Source organism: Haliotis rubra, unplaced genomic scaffold (genome assembly GCF_003918875.1).
Source record: "Haliotis rubra isolate DU_JTF1 unplaced genomic scaffold, ASM391887v1 Scf97, whole genome shotgun sequence".
NCBI lineage: Eukaryota > Metazoa > Mollusca > Gastropoda > Lepetellida > Haliotidae > Haliotis > Haliotis rubra.
In genome coordinates, this window is record NW_025767712.1 from 1875057 (window position 1) to 1892699 (window position 17643).

General features: G+C 39.2%; 1 protein-coding gene across 1 annotated transcript in view; it reads right to left on the minus strand.

Annotated features, from left to right (window-relative positions):
- LOC124265245 (ADAM 17-like protease) overlaps positions 1 to 11356 on the minus strand; it is a 30452-nt gene extending 19096 nt beyond the window's left edge. The window contains exons 1-9 of the mRNA XM_046700034.1: positions 11180 to 11356; positions 8902 to 9031; positions 7737 to 7870; positions 6933 to 7021; positions 5948 to 6060; positions 5680 to 5759; positions 4798 to 4922; positions 4160 to 4249; positions 3292 to 3384 (exon numbers count right to left, since the gene is read on the minus strand). Coding sequence (XP_046555990.1) covers positions 3292 to 3384; positions 4160 to 4249; positions 4798 to 4922; positions 5680 to 5759; positions 5948 to 6060; positions 6933 to 7021; positions 7737 to 7870; positions 8902 to 9031; positions 11180 to 11234 — 909 coding nt within the window. The 5' untranslated portion in view covers positions 11235 to 11356. The remainder of the gene's footprint in view (positions 1 to 3291; positions 3385 to 4159; positions 4250 to 4797; positions 4923 to 5679; positions 5760 to 5947; positions 6061 to 6932; positions 7022 to 7736; positions 7871 to 8901; positions 9032 to 11179) is intronic.
- Positions 11357 to 17643: the final 6287 nt, after the last annotated feature.

Below are 17643 nucleotides of genomic sequence, written 5' to 3' on the forward strand. Positions count from 1 at the left end.
GCCACAGGCATGAAGTTACCCGACCTAGTACCGTACCGAGAGCTGTGCATTCATCTCAACCAGGTTAGCACAACGGACAACATTCAAGGGGGTCACCCTTCCACTATACTGAGAGCCGTACCGGTGAAAACGGAGAAATACAACGACGGCAGAACCGAGTCGTTTTCACCGCGGCAGTATAAGAGGTTAACCCAGGGCAACATCCCTGAGTTGATAATATCGGTGTTAGATATAAATCATAATCTCGTGAATATAGGATACCTCAGCGTAACGCTGCATATAAAATGACCAGCGCACAAGGTCCTGGAATGAAGTTGAAAAAATGCATCAATGTAGGGATCTCCGACCTCGGGGACACACGCGGATTCGACGACCCCGGAGTAGATGGTAAAGTGTACGCCTTTGCAACTTAAAACAGCATTTACAAAACGTTGAAGTCCCTCCAATGGTACTAGCAACCTAAGTGATATAGTAGATACCACAAGAGCGGCAGTCAACACTAAGTACACCCTTGTCAACACCGGTGATGATAACTGGATAATATACCCATCGTTCGGGGGCAAACTGTTCGACTTAACCGATGTTGAGAGCACTACCGTCGCCCGAAACAAACCATATACTCGTCTTCACCGATGAAGACAAGTGGGTGTTATTACCCGATAAAGCCGACTGGTTTCTCAATATTAGGCTCGGCTCCCCTACGTGTTTACGGATAACAAAGACAACCACCTAAATAAAGTCGCGTGAACAACGGAACCCTGCTCGTGGCTTACATCCCGACTCAGAGACGAAGCGTAGTCATCAGCCCACTCGCCAGTATGGCAGCCCACATGCTATCGAGTAAAGCGGGCATGCAAAACGTGGTATTGCAGTTGGTGTCTGAATTCGTGGTCAAGATCCTGAGAGTCTACCGGCGAACTCAACACTGATCATCCAAGTCTACCTAGGGGAACCATCGCGGGATGATGTAGAGATCGTGAAGGGGGTCAAACTGCGGTGGGGGAAACAACACCAGTATAACGTTTGCAACGTTTACGTGCGGGTGGGTGTCGACTCCAAAACCAGTCTGCAGGGTGTCACCGTGGTCGTGGAAGACACTATATCACTAACCAAGATATTCCTACCCGACAACATACACTTCATGGGGGTGAAGTGCACCCCTGAACTATTATCAGAAAACCAGTTGGAAATAATATCGTAATAGTATTATAGCAATGTCTTGGCTTCACCCCAACACTACACTTAACGATCTAGGGGACACGGAGGGATTCGACCAGCCTGGTGAGGAAGGCACCTTATACATCCTACACTTGAAAGACAACGTGTATAGGCGGGTGTCGTTATCAGATTTTAAAGAGCCTGAATGGTTACTCAACTTAACCCTCACCGCACCTTATATCTCCTTGAAACAAAATAATACTATCTCCGAGATTAGGAACAACGGCATGATTATAGGATCGTTCGTTCCGGAATCTAGTGTACAAGTCATACCAATACCAGGCCACTCGGGCAACATGTTAGCTTCCAGTGGGACGGTGAAGACAGAGATCAAATTACTCGATTACCAAGAGGTTTTTAGAAATGTCGCGGAAAACTTCACATTCATCATAGACGTCTATCTCGGGGATATAAGTTTGACTACAAGGTATATTAACATTATAGATGATATGGTGATAGGTTGGGAAGCCAGGTGTAATAACCAACGTTGTTGTATTATTAAGGTATCGGAAAATGACCCTGTACCAACCCTTGATGGGGTTCGTCTCCTTAATGGGCGTAGAGCTAAGACCCCGCTTTTTTACACGCACGTTAATCTAAGTATTATCGGTTTTAAGTACATTAATCGAAGGTTAAATGAAACCCAATTAAAATATATTATGGGATTGAGCTATATCCCTGAACTAGTACCAGAATAGTATACCCGGATCGGCTATTAACTGAAACCCAATTAAAATATCTTTCGTAATATATATTATAGGATGGGACTGTACCCAGGCATAGATGAAGTAGTGAAGACCCTGGAAACCGTAGACGGGTTCCGCTTGAGACAGTTATGCGATGTAAAACGTCAACTAGAACAAGACCGCGACAAGCGGAAAGCACTATATAAGAAGTACCATAGAGCTTTCAATGCCGTGGACGGGACTGATACTACCCTTATGGCAACCAGCATGGGACTAGGGGCGGCAGGTGTTGGGTTATTAGCTACCATCGTGGCCGCACCTATAGTGCTAGGCCTTGAAATAACAGCTGGGGTGACAGGGGTGTTAGGGTTGGTGCTTAAGTTTGCATCACGCAGACTGCATCGTAAGGCGTTGAAACACGATGAAATTAGAATTCTAGCTGAAGCAAAGCTGAACACGGTAAGCGACCGTATTTCAGCGGCACTCACTGACAACAAAATCTCAGAGGAGGAGTTTCGTTTGATCCTCTCTGAACTCACAAAATATGACAAAATGAAACAAGAGATTCGATCCAAGTCTCGTAAGTCTGCTATAAGCGAGGACGAGAAAAAAAAGTACATAGAACAGGGGATACAAAAAGCCCAGCAAGCCTTTATTACGAACACCAAAGAGATCATAGGCGATTCACATTAAACTGTTTCATCGAGGTCAACGTGACATAGCGGCACGTGGACATAGATAAAATGAAAATAAAATCAGACGAACCTACCTTGTACTACTTGATGGGCCAGACAGAGGACTATTGATCCTGTCAACAGCACGTGATGCGTGGGTGCGTGATACAATACCCGTTAAACTGACCTACTTCAGCTAAGTCCGCGGTAGCTCAGTCGGTTGAGTGGTGCGGCCCATTATGTATAGTCTGCGCAAGCTGTACATGTGGGTTCGTATCCCACCGTCGCAACTTTGTGTGATGTGATACACAATTCCCCTTGGGAGGAAGCGCAATACATTTCTATTTCTCCCTTGGGGAATTGTGGCTGCCGGGGACATTTTACTACTTTTAAGCAGTAGGGGTAATGGTAGCAAGAGCTAAGGGTCCGACCAAAGCCTTATTTGGGAAATAAGGCTTTGCAGAGGCTTTTGTTGGACTTGGTCCAGGACAATCATTTCCTCTACTACTCTGTTTTACTATAAAAGCATGAAGGGATTTAGCATACCATTTTGAAGGGATGTGTTAAGAACGAGTTTGAGATTGAGTGGGCTTACTTCCTTATTATTTCTGAAAGGAAAATTTATGTGACCAAAACCTAAACTAAGTCACTTTGAAAGCTGCCATATGAAATTCAATTCTCTTTAGTGTATGATCAAGCCCTTGATCACAAACCTGGAGTAGCCTGAGTGTGTCCCAACTTGACCTGGCCATGTTGAAGTGTACAGCATCGCCTGTCACAGTAGTCGGGCTCACATAGATCTCCATCTGTAAGAGAGAATCACAGCCTACTAAATCAGAGTAGGCTTTAGCAAGGGATAATGAAATATGGGACAATGTTAGGTGTCTTGGGTGAAGACTGTACACTGTTAGACATTATTTATGGATTAGTGAGTGAGTTTAGTTTTACACCGCATTCAGCAATATTCCGGCTATATGACGGTGGTCTGTAAATAATCACGTCTGGACCAGAAAATCCAGTGATAGACACCACGAGCATCGTTCTACGCAACTGGGATACGATGATGTGTCAACCAAGTCAGCGAGCCTGACCACCTGATCACTTTAGTATCCTCTTACGACAAGCATGGGTTACTGAAGAGCAATTTTAACCCGGATCTTCACGGGTCTATTTATGGATTAAGTGGCAACACAACAGAAATGATGCTGCAAAGGGAAACTAGGCAAACAATCTAACAATAAAACATGCAGAACACAAAGTAAGAAGTACTTTAAGATTGCCTGTTATGGCACTATTAAGCATAATCACTTTCTTTTAACACACAAAATCTGGATACTCCTTCTTACCTTGTCCTGCAACCAGTGAGCATTACATTTAATAAGCATCCTTAAAGACCACACAAATGACCTTATTTTCATAGCATCATCTAAGTCAAAGTGCATCAAGACACATTACCGTTTCTATGCAAATTTGTCTACAATGCAGAAGTGGAGATGTGAGTTATCTCCCCTGGTCCAGCACTCAAGTAGTCTGAACCTGCCTGAGGGGTAAAGTATTCACAGAGCCCAAATTGCTACTTACCAAGGCAATCTCAAATCCAAGTCCTGTGAGTCCAGCACTGTTCCACACTGTACTCTTGTAGAGCGCGTCTACTCTCTCTATCACACCAGCCTGACACAGAATAAAGGTGAGAGGAGGCCTTGGTAATGCTTGGATATATTGCTGGTTGTAAAGTAATTATCATATCATGCAATATCAATGTATTGTTTCCATTTTCCTAATACTGATATTATTTTATTCTCTCTCCCTTAACCTGAGATATAGTGCCAACCTTCTGTGTTATGTTCCCCAAGAACAGTAATAACATCTCTCATCCAAACACACCTCTCCACTGCACATTCCAAGCCAAGAATTTAAAACACAATTTTTTAATTTTCATAGGATGGACTGGATATAAAAACACAGAAAATTTTCCCCAACCATTTTGTTGGGCGATGGAGAGTATGAAGAGTCACTGACTGGTAACGTGGGATCATCTTAGCCCCAATGTCTAGTGACAGCATCCAGCTTAACTCTAGATGTTGTAAATTAGTGACATGTAAAATGGAGACATATTCATGAAAGTTGTTGTGACCGGAATGTGACTATGTGATTCAGTGTTTATGTCAGCTTCACGATCATATGGTAGTTTGGAGCTAATCTGTTTAATGACTACTAACCATATACGATGCTGTGGTATAAATGTCACTGCCCCCAATCCTCTGGTAGAACCTGTAATCGGCTACAGCTACAAGCTGACAAGTGTTCCAGCTCGGAGTGGATCTCTTACTACGTCCAGCAAAACCTGCAAAGGTATCATCACTTAAGATAGTCAACAGTAACATGGAGATCCAAGACACAATTAGAGATTATTAGCAGAGTGTGTTTTAGCAATCTAAAAACCATAATAGGTATATAAAGTGCAATTCTATGGTTAACATAACACATACCGGTACTCTGTATTCCTAATATGACATTTATGATATGAAAACACACAAACATAATAATCTCTTCCCAATGTACTATTATACATGAATTCATCAAAGTGAAAAATATCATTCATAAAAGTAACTTGGGAAATAGTGCAGAATGCATCATGCCGGAATAAACTGCCAAGAACATTGCCATTGATTTACATCAGCACTCACAAACTGATGAATCTGCATTAACTTTTTAGAAATGTTGTGCAAAGATGGCATGTTGGCACCTCATCTTTGTAAAGTTCCTGCTAGATGACCATCTACTTATCATAAGATCAACATTTGTGTTGCATTAAGCATCCTGCTAAAAAATGCACCCAGGCCAACCTTTTGACCAGTGTGCAAGTGATCTTCATAAGATCATGACAGTCTGTATTTTCTATTAAAAAGTTTAGACTGGTGTGCATAAACTTTTCACTATTATAATAAAAAGTAATGCAATTACAGAACTAAATGGAATATCTGAAATGGAATTGTCAACATGCTATTTTTGGTGTTGAAACTTGTCAAAACTTTTAGATCAATTTTGGCAAACAATTTAGGGGACCTATTCTAACATGGAATTCCCATGGAGGTACCAACCTTTGTGAGATGTAGGTGGTTTCTGGGCATCCTCAGGGTCAGCCTCATCCTCTGCATGGACAGACCCACAAAATGTCCCCCTGAAACACAAAGCAGCTTAGTAATACATGTAACACTGTAATGAAGGAGAGATTGATAATGAGGCAACAATGGCCAGCATAATATTCTTTGATGGTTTCATCATGTTATAAACAAAAAAGCACTCATTTCATATGTAATAATGTCACTAGCTTTGTTGTTCCACTTTACTCGTCTTACACCCCTTTACCTTTTTCTTGCTTCATGTTGGTTGAAGTCCAGCTTGATGTCAGAGCCTCTGTACACAACCATCCTTCCCCTGTACTTCAGTCTGCTAGCTTCATCAACATGGCGCCACATAGGCTGGGAAACAAATGTGAAAATGGTACTGAATATCTCAACCAAATTCAGTGAGATTATTACTTTGTTTGGCAAAATCTAGTTAAATTTCAAAAAACTTATATCTACTAAGAAATTCAATGAATTAAAAAAGTTTATAAATATTAGTTTCCAAAACTCCTGATACGCATTTGCTTGCACAATAATTGATGTAATTGTATGTATACTGTACATCATTTAAGACAACTTCTTTAATTATGATACGTTTCTGTATATTTTTATATCACAATATGTTTCTTTTTTGGTTTTGTTGTAATTACCATTACTTTTTTGCCTTTGTCCATCTTGTAACTTTTGTTTTTATGATTTAATATTATAGCTCATGTACCACCCTTGGTGGCGTTTTTTAGTTCATTAAAAACCTTGAAAAAACTTGAGAGAGTTGGGTTGAATATCATCTTGAACAATATCTCAGTTATATTAGTGCATGAATCTTAGATGACAAGACAAAATGAGGTACCACTGGGACTTCATCCACAATCATGGCATCAGATGGCTAGACATGAAGCAGCCAGAAGCAGCCCATGTACAATGTTTGGTCAACATTCAATACAATAATTACCTTACTATCCACCTTAAAATTTTCTGCATTGAAGAAAATGTATCCACGTGATGCTGATATTTTGTGAAGAAATTATCATTGTGCTGTAATTACACATTGCTGTCTGTCAAACATGGGGCCTTGACGACAAATCAATCATGCTGATATATGTGGTATGGATGGATGTCATCAACTGCATGTTACGCCCATTTCTGGTGTCCCCCGGCGTGATATCGCTGGAATATTGCTAAAAGTGGCGTGAAACCATATTCACTCACTCATCAACTACACATACCTCTATGACAAACAGTTGTCCGTCCATGAACACAGTCCCTGTGAACATTTCTCCTTCAAAGTAGCCGTGCACTTCTGAATCTTCCACACCTGTGAAACAACAATGAACTCAGTGCTATATCCAGATATACAATATCAAAATGTCATCAAAATGCAGAAGTTCTGCTGAATGCACAAGTTTTGGACCATTTTTGAGCCAAACATAATATTTAAAGGGCAGGTTAAATATGTTCCTCCTATGTCTGTCCTCTCCTCATCTTTACTGATCCAGTGTTACATATGCATGACATTCCTCTACTGGTGTGATAAATACCCTTGGCCCATTTCCTTCTCAGAAATGATAGTCACAATCTGTATCTTCCTTATCATTAAATCAGCACAAATGTTCTTTCACCTGTCAAAGTAATTTTTGACAGATATTTTTGGCACTGTGTCAATCAAATCTGGCTCAAAATTAACTATGACAGGAAATGGTTCTTGGGTATTCATCATATAAAATTGGAAAGTTAACACAAAAGATGACTGTATCTGTGGTGCACATGATAAAACTGTTGTGATCCACCTACAAAAGTATGATGAAACTAACAGCATACAAACAGATCAGCCTATTGACATACACACAGAAGAATGCCAGAGTCCTGTTACATACTGAACTGTCACAAGTCTAGAATAGAGACACTTGACCTGGACTGATAATGTTCTTCAGACCTTGAAGTATAGTTTGTGTGATGATCATCTGGCCATGCTTAGAGTTAACAGGGTTCAGGACTGGCTGTATACACCACTAGACTTGGCAGACACTTACCAACAACATTTCCTGTGTAGAAGTTTCCTTCTTGAAGACCAACAACCTCCCTGCTATTGTCTCCATGAATAACAGTGATCTTAAACCCGGGAGAAAATATCTCAGTTCTTGGACGTAGGTGACATGTGAAAGTTCTGAAAAAGAATTGTTATTGTATTCAGTTTGGCACAATATACCAATAATATCTAAACAAGCTAAATTATTGCTGAAAGGAACTTATACTTCTTTTTTACAATATTTTTACAAACATACAAAAACTGTTCATGAACAGTAAAATCTATGTCTACACTGTAACAGACAACAGCATCACAAGCTTATTTGGATTTACAGTGATGAACTGACTGATGAAATTATTGATAAATTGCAGCTGCCCACAGCCCATTGCGAGTACATTGAGTACAAGTCAAATAAAAAATATATTAATGTGGGATGTATACATGAGATGTATACAGATCATAAAACACCATTTTGCAGAGACGATCATCCTTATGTATCCTCCGGCCATAGGATTTTGGATGTCACATTTTTAGGACTGTTTACTTGTGCTACAACGTAGCGTGACACAGACATTGCACATATTTGATAATGAAGTCAACAATGGATCTTCTTAATTGTCTGAAAACCCATAACACAATGATAATAGCAGAGCTACAGATAAATTTTGAGCCATTGAGTTATGTACTCGCTTGTGTTCATCTCAATTGGGTATCCTAATTTTCCTTTGAGTAACCAAATAAATTGAACCCACCTCACTCAAACTCAGTTGGGTATTTTGCCATTTTCCATAAATTGTAAAACTATAATAAAGTTTAAATGTTGGTTTATGTGTTTGTTATTTGTATTTGATCTGTTATATGAGAAACGATCAGAAATGCTGCAAGATGTCAAGTTCAGGTGCCCGAAATAGAACCTCTCAATATACCTCAGTTATTTTATCTCTTTTGTGTGTACGCATGTAAGATCAAATTTATTGAGTATTTACAAAAATTCAAGCTTACCCGTACGCAATAGACTTAATAGGAATTGAGTTTTCACAAAAATATTTGCGTAATTTACGCATGTACGCAGCTTATCTGTACCTCTGTAATAGTGGCAAATGGCAACCCCAGCTGGAAGAAAAGTTTAGAATATCTGCTTTGAAATATCTTTTTATATTTCAAATTACCTGTTGTAAGCATGAAAACTGAATTCTCTTGTTAAACCCTCTTCCGCATCATCAACACTTCGTTTCGACCTCGAGAAAATGTTGACATGGTCGATCACTTCATAGTAGCTGAGAGAATCCGATAGGCTGCCTGCAAATAAGTTCATATGTATCAGCATGGTAGGTGCATTATTTCACAAAATTTAGAATATTTGATAATTTGGAATACTGACGTTATGTCAAACTGAAATAAATGGAATAACAATAGGCCCTAACCATATTTTTCTGATTGTGGCTTTCATCTCTTGTTGGCCTTATCCTCAGGAATTTAGGAAAATATGTTGTGAAATTAAACACCAGTATAAAGGTTTTACTTGATGTAATTTGTTAATAAGGAAAATGTCCACCATGGTTTGTCAGTTGTGTGTCACATGACCTGATGACATTTGGTAATTCCATTTGTTTTTTAATTCCGTGATTAGTTTGCCTACAGTACAGCAGGGCTTCAGATAAGGGCCGTATTGGCGTATGTACGGATATAAAATATGCATGATATGGTAGGAAATAATTTAGAAAACGTAGCAGATACGCATCACAGCTATCGTGTACAGTCTTAAAATCATTTACAGACATATTTATCTGAAAAAGTATTGTTTTATTGTTTATTGACCTGTTTACACAAGAGTAGCAATGTTGTGGTGCATATATGAAAAGAAACACAAGATTACTGATACCCCATTAAATTCCATTCAGTGCTCTAAATGTACTCTTCAGTTTTTCCAGTACTCCTATATTGAAAAAATAAGGAATATATATATAGTATGACCAGAAATTATTGAAAATTTTAGGAATATGTTTAATTGGATTTCTACAACAACCTTGACCAGCTATCAAGTGCTTGGTTTCATTCAAGAGAGAGACAACTCAGTGATCCTCAGTATGGATGATTTAGAGAAGAGGAAGTTGATTTTAGAGTATTATAACAAGGACATCAGATCAGCTACGGTGATTTCAAGTAGAACAGGCATCCCTTTGTCCACTGTTTATCGTGTTTTGAAAAATATTGCAAATGGATATGGCATTGAGCACCAGGGAGGCGCAGGTAGGCCCAGAAAATTGACTGTCGGTGACAGGAGGCGGCTTGGTATTCTTGTTTCTAAAAACAAATGAAGGAGTTTAAAAAACGTTGGGCTGGATATGATTAATAGAGGAAATGTGGCTGTCTGTAAGGAGACAATTAGAACTGAGCTGCATGTGATGGGTTGGCAGAAAAGTCGAAGAATTCCATCACCGATCATGAAACCTGAACAAAACGAGCGAAGGTTGAACTGGTGCTTACAGCATAGAAATTTTAACTGGGACAATGTGATTTTCTCAGATGAAAGTTCTGTGTGGCTGTTTCCTAATACACTGAAATTCTGGACCAAACAAACGGAAAAACCTTTTTTATCAGCACCCAAAGTACAGTCCGATATTTAACGTGTGGGGTGGCATATCTGTGTTAGGGGCAACGCCCCTCTGTGTATTTGAAGGGGATACGAACAGTGAGCGGTACACAGATATTCTCGAGGGACATTTACTTCCATCTGCTCACGTGTTTTAGGGAAATTTTTGGATTTTCCAGCAGGACAACGACCAAAAACATCGTTCAAAGCATTCACAGGCCGGTTTCGGACCCAAAATATGACATTATTAGATTGGCCAAGCTATAGCCCTGACCTAAATCCAATAGAAAATGTTTGGGGACTTATGAAGGAAAGTGTCAATAAGAAAAATCTGACAAATATTGCTGAAATGAAAGAAGAGGTGGTCCGACATTGGGACAGCATGGACCAAGACTTTCTAACTTCTTTGATCAGTAGATCTAGTATGCCCCGCCGCATTGAAGACTGCATTGCTGCCCATGGTGACTTGACAAAATACTAACTGTTCACCTGTCTTTGAATCTGGAGTTATGTTCTGCTAATATTCACATTTAATACGTGAGTAATGAGTTAAAAAAATATCAAAAATTACAATCTTAAATTCTCAATAATTTCTGGTTGTACTGTACGTACTCCTGATGTTGAAAAAATATCTAGAGCCTTGATACGAAATAGGCTGGACTCTACCCAAATCCAAGACAGCCAGACGAATTCCTCATGCAAATAACCAGTCAGTTATATATACATCAACATAAAACATGACTTTTTGTCACGCATGGGTGGTTTTCATCGCTTTGCACGCTGTGATCAATATCAAAAGCGATCAGGCCCACAGAATTTAAATTAGAGTTTCTGCAGGTGCCCTTCCTACTTACCTCCTGTGACGTGTATAGTTGCCAATACACAGGCACATACAACTAGTGAAAGCATTGTTACAACGAGTTCGCCATTAAATTCCAACTCTTTGACCTGGTTGACAGTCCTTTTTGTTGAAGACACTTCTCTTGACAAATGCGTGTCCCGTTGCTGTGCACGCCATCAAGCAGTGCCCTCTGGTGGAAAATGTCAAGGGAGGTTACTGGTGGTGGTACAAGGAATATCTCCTTATCGTATTTTGACGCCGCTCTTAGATCAGTTTCTTCAAACAGTGACCCACTTATGCTACACCGTTGTATAGCCTCTTTCTCAAAAGTCTTTCGCCATTACATTTGAACGGTTGTCATTTTATATTCTGAAATTTCACGAACATGTTTTACACGTTGATCGAAAGATTTCGTGGTTCAATACGTTTTCACACACACCTTTTCACAAGGAACAAGAAAGGGTTAATAGTTTCAAGAGGTTGCAAAAATGTATCAATGATCGCGATGGGTTTAGAGGGGTAAGATGCAGTTCTATTTATTCAACTGACCAAAAAAAATGGTAATGAATTTTTAAAACATACTTGAAGGATTGGTAAATTTCAACATTTTTGAGGGACTGGTAATTTATCAAAGGAATGAGGTGTCATGTAAATTTATGTTAATTGTATTTGAGATGAATGAAAAGTATCCCTGCAATGAAAGGTGAAGAAATGTTCGGATTTCTGTATGAGTGGATGATAAGACTGATTTTGATCTGATTTTACCGTGTTTCATCGTGATACATGTTCATGACATTTGATTGATAGTCGTGTCAATTGATCCAAAATATGTTAAATAAACATTTGATATAACAGAGGCCATAAATAAAACCCAAACAAACCATTTTGCCATTGAGTGGTTATTGTGTACTACTGTCTAAAGAAAACCGACAAATGGGATTAAGCCCCCACCCCCATATAACCCCTACGTACAGAAAGTGATGCTTAAATAAACATTATCTCTCTCTGTCTCTCACCCCACATTTAAAAAAGTACATAAATTAAACAAATATAGAAATGTCATTTACCACTTTATACTGTAAAATGTGTTCTCATGACACATGAAACTGATTTTGTTTAAATTGTCAAAACAAAAAAACAAAAAACACCCCAATTGGAAGAAAATCAGTAGTTACCTTGAAAATACAAAGAAATGAGAAACACTACTTAGGTAATGCTCTAAAAATACGAAACGACCCCTATGCTCGTTTGAAGGCAAACTTGTTGCCAATGAAGTGCAGTTTTTATGGTTTTTGGAAAGCACAAGACCAGAGTTCTGTGTATGCCTGATGTGTATACAAACCTGCCTGAACAAATATTGACGGACTGGTGGGTTATGCTCCGGCAACGAAACATGGCGAAAGGACCATGGTCAGGTTGAGTTGCAAAAAACACAACCACACCCACCCCTCTCTCGACCCCCAAACCCCAACAATAAAAACACCCCCAAAACAAAACCAAAAACAAACCCCGAAACAAACAAAACAAAACGGCAACAACAAAAAGCAAACACCCACACCCTACCCAAAAGCAGCAAACCCCCAAAGAAGAACAACAAAAACACCACACGCCCTAAACTAAAAACCAAAAACCCCAAAGACAACAAACAACCAAAACAAAACAACCCCAACAAACCAAACAAACAAAACAAAGGGAAAAATATACCAAAAAAATAAAAATCCAAAACAAAAAACAAAACAAAACCCCACACAAATACAACATTAACAAAACAAAACAACAACAAAATACAACCACACAAAAAGACCAAAAACAATGCATAACAAATATAAACAAACCAACAACTATGGGGCTGGGGCTGGGGAGTTACGTACTTTACTAAAGCAGACACCATACTTCCATCATGACGTGAAGCGCCTATAGATATAGAACATACTTTGTCCAAAGCGGACAACAGCACTCAAATATATACCAAATAGTACCTGCAGTAAATGCTATAAATAAAAATAACTCGATATTGGAATACGTCAATAAAAAAATAATAATACAATCTCATTTTCAGATAAATGTTCATCGGACCATTGCAGCAGTTCAGTTGATGGTGACTGAATCACTGGTAGATAGGAAGAAGAAGTGCGTACAGCTGATTTCTGTGAGCTTGAGTTCAGGTAAAATTAGGCACGTTAACTTTAATATTATATCTTCATATAAAGCAATCATGCCTAAGCAATACAGAAAATACAATATAAAAGGTTAGGTCTACTGATATTGTATCTCAGTACAGTAAACCCAGGTTATCTGTTTATTCTGAAAGAGAAAGATTATTTTCCAGTTCATAATATGACGTTGACCGATAGCATCACCCTTTGTTGCCCAATTGAACAGCAAAAGCACGCATCGGTTTTACTGCAGCTGTTAATTTGCAAAGTTTGAATGCTCGAAGACAAAGCCGACCCAAATTCCAATCTATTCAAGGAAAGAGACTTTTCATTTGCAATACAGACTAAACTTTGGTCAATTTTACAATATGTCAGTTGAAAGTGGTTTGATTTGCGGTCAAAGGGAAGTAATCATGTTCCGACGTCGTAACTGTGTTTTTGTTCGTGGTCAAAGGGAGGTAATCACAATTATGTTTATACCTGAGTTAGCTCCCTTCCTTAACTCCACACAGTGTCTCTTTCAGAACTTCACACATGATATGTGCCCACAATTAAAGGGAGCTAACCATGTAAACTAATCAGTAATGTCCCTTGCAAGAAAGGGGGATAACTATTTATAGCAAAATGTAAAACAAAATTTACAGTTACTTCCCTTAGACCATCAACGGAACTATATACTCGATTTGCTCAGTTTTCATATCATTTCCAAAACAGCTTTGGGACAAGGGGCGTAGCTCCTGATCAGTTCACATCTTAGTTGAAAGTGGTTTTATTTACAGTCAAAGCGAGGTTATAATGTTCACACACGCGTGACCGCGTTTCTGGTTTCTGGTCAAAGGGAGGTAATCATAATTGTGTTTTATACCTGAGTTAGCTCCCTTCCCTTAACTCCACACAGTGTCTCTTTCAGAACTTCACACATGACGTGCGCCGACAATTAAAGGGAGGTAACCATGTAACGAACCAGCAGTTATGTCCCTTGTCAAAAAGGGAGATAACCAATATATAGCAAATGGTAAATAAAATTTACAGTTACTTCCCTTAGACCATAAACGGAACTAAGATAATTCTTTATTGTCCCAAGGGAAACTGCGCTTGTTGTCGCCAAAGGGGAGGTTTTAAATGCATCTACGGCACTCCTTCTAATATCCATAAGGTTATATTGATTTTGCCTCAGATATCAGATTACACCAAAGGTATGAAACTGAATGAAAACATATAATCGTCGATACGCGGCAAATGAAACCGGAGTCATATCAACAGCATCTATTCCGCACTGAGTTGTCTCCCTTTGACCTTTGCCCAAATACGCTTCTTCTCGCCGCGTAACACACATTCGTTTAAATACCCCCACCAGGTATCGCTGCTGCCATTAAGGTGGTTGAATTATGAGTGCCTGGGCACAGATCAAGTGTCGGCACAAGAAGGGGATGAATAGGTTCCTGTTTGTTTGGAGTTGGAAGAACTTACGCACACTGCTCGATGTTGTTTAACCTCGCGCTCATCAATATCCCCCCTGAATCATGGCAGATTTGGACTCCAGCGGGTAGTATCATGATCAACGCTCCATGCCGTCTGGATACGATGACACACAACCAAGAATATCGACAATCATGAGGTTGCTGGGGAAGTGGGAGTAACTAATTCTGGGTGTAACCAATATGAGACAGCCCTCACTTTCAAGATCATTTAACGTCTGCATCATGTTTGTTTGTTAATACAAGACACTTGATATGGATGTGCAACTTCTTTATCCCAGAAACTTCCTCAGCCCAGAAACGTCGTGTGCGAATAATAAAGAAGTTGCACCAACCTCTAAATGCCTATCAAACATAATTATGTTTGTTTCTTGTTTAACATTGCAATAATTCAGCCATTTAAAAGAGAATGGCTACACAAAACTAGTGCATGCTATATGCAATCTGACACATTATCGGCGAACAGTCAGTAAGTCTGACCAATAGATCACAGGTTACCTGGGACCTACTGTGTATTTTAACCCATAATGACAAATGTAAACAGCAATTGCATTGTGTACATTAAATAATTAATTAAGTTAATTAATTGAGAATTATTTGGAAATAGCTATGAACTGTTATTCAAATTTGTCAGTGAACAAGTTTTGTCATTGAATGATTGAGCAATATTCCAGCTATATGGCGGCGATCTGTAAAAAATCGAGTCTGGACCAGACAAGTCAGTGATCAACAGCATGAGCATCGATCTACGCAACCGGGATACGATGACGTCAACCAAGTCAGAAGACCAATACTAACCCGGATCTTTTTTGTCACTGAAATGAGGACATTCGAAAATGTCAAATGTTATATAAATCCATCCACATGGTGATGGTGATGATTATCCCTTGTATTATGTACACAAATAACTACCAGTGGTTTAATGCTGATTTCAACAATGATGTCGTCACATTATGGCGTGTCAGCCTGATGGTGGGGGCGTTGTACAAAGCGATCTTAGCGCTAAGGCGACCATAACCCCAACTGTCCTGTTGGATTAGGACACGTTTAACGTTTGGGCGACCCACCACACCTCACCTGAACACGAGTTTCAGATTCATAAACTTACTGTATATAGAAACTGGTGGGAATCCGACCTCTGGAAAATTCTGTAGTAGTTTAACTATAGCGGCAGTCTGCTGGAGCTTTCTGCATCTGACACTCTGTGTAAACATCTGACACTCTGTGTAAAAATCGTCCGGTTCCCATGGTTTGTGTCATGATTGCAATTTGTGGAAGCTGTTTTATCACTTGCATTCCATACTTACATTATCATTAGGAATTATTGTCATGTTACGACGTTCAGCTACGAGCAGTTGTGCCATGTGGCCAACTATATATATACATGACCCAGAACACCATATTCTATGTGTACTTATGGTGATAATTGTCAAAGATATGAAAGCTCAAGGAGAACTAATAGGCGTTTTCATATATACCATTACAATTTATTATGGAAAGAGTGGCTCTTGCGCACAGTGAACATTTTGCAACGTCTCGCCCGATCCGTTTTTCAATCACCTTTATAGCATGAAATACATGTAATATATTCGATATCAAATTCTATATTTGGAGATATATCCAGTTCATTGAGACCTTCGTCCTGGTAAAATGTTCTTCTTTAATGCTTTTTCAGAAAAGGTCCCTGTATCCATGCCAATCAGATGTTTGCATTTTATTCGTCTGTGACATCACGATATGTAATGTCAGCAGTGTGGAAATAGTTTCCAAAGTTACTAGCCCATAAAATAATTCACTAGTCCAAATTTGAATGTACACAAGGGTTTCATCATTAAGCTGCTAATATGATGAACATTTTTATCGGGCCATAACCTTGCATGATTTAAAAGTGTATTATAAATAACGTAACAAGTGAGTGATATATCTACAAAATGACCCCACGAAAACTCACTTGCCAGTCCGGCCAGTGACAGTGGAGATTACTGGCCCGACTGGATTTTTACTAGCCACGGGCTAGCGGACCGGTAGCTATTTCGCACACTGAATGTCAGAATTAGCGAGTTGACCTTCAGTGTGAAATTAGTCGCCCTTGGCGGTATGAGTACTTGAGTGAATACCTCAGTATCGAGCCGTGACGTCAGAAGATATCGACTTTTGGCCAATCAGATAACTGAGTGCATGAAGCCCCGGAGCATAACAACACACTTGAATGAGGTTGGATGGAGAATCTGACGTCATTTCTGAAACGATCTGTGGAAACTTAGCTACAAGATACAAGAGGTTATTTACCTTTGTTATAGTACAAAGCAATAGCTATAAAGCTATTTTCTTATGGACAGTTTTAAAAAATCTACAAACCAGAAATATAAATACGAAAAAATGTGCACACGAGCACAGAGTAGGATTAGTTTGTCAAACAGGTCCTGAAGGAGATATATCCAACATAGCCCATGCAAGTGTAGAATACGTGGCAAGTCTAGATTACCAGTTTCAGAAATGAAGAAAATCTCTCTGGTCCTTTTTATCATATACTCATGCCAATAATAGTTGTCACCCCTTCAATTTTTTAATTGGATCAGGGTTGTGAGGTGGGGTTGGGGTGGGGAGGGGGTGACAACCATTATCTGCATGAGTATATTTTATGGACATAATTTACGAACTGTTTTTCATTCTGCAAAACATGTTCATTTCAGAGACGAGATGTTCGTCTAAAGGAGGATAGAAGATAAAGATATAAAACTAAACCTGCTGAGTTGGATGCGAGAATGATGATTTTACTACCCAATCATCGATATACTAATCAAATACATAAAGGGATCTCTCCATACGAAGACTTGGGAATC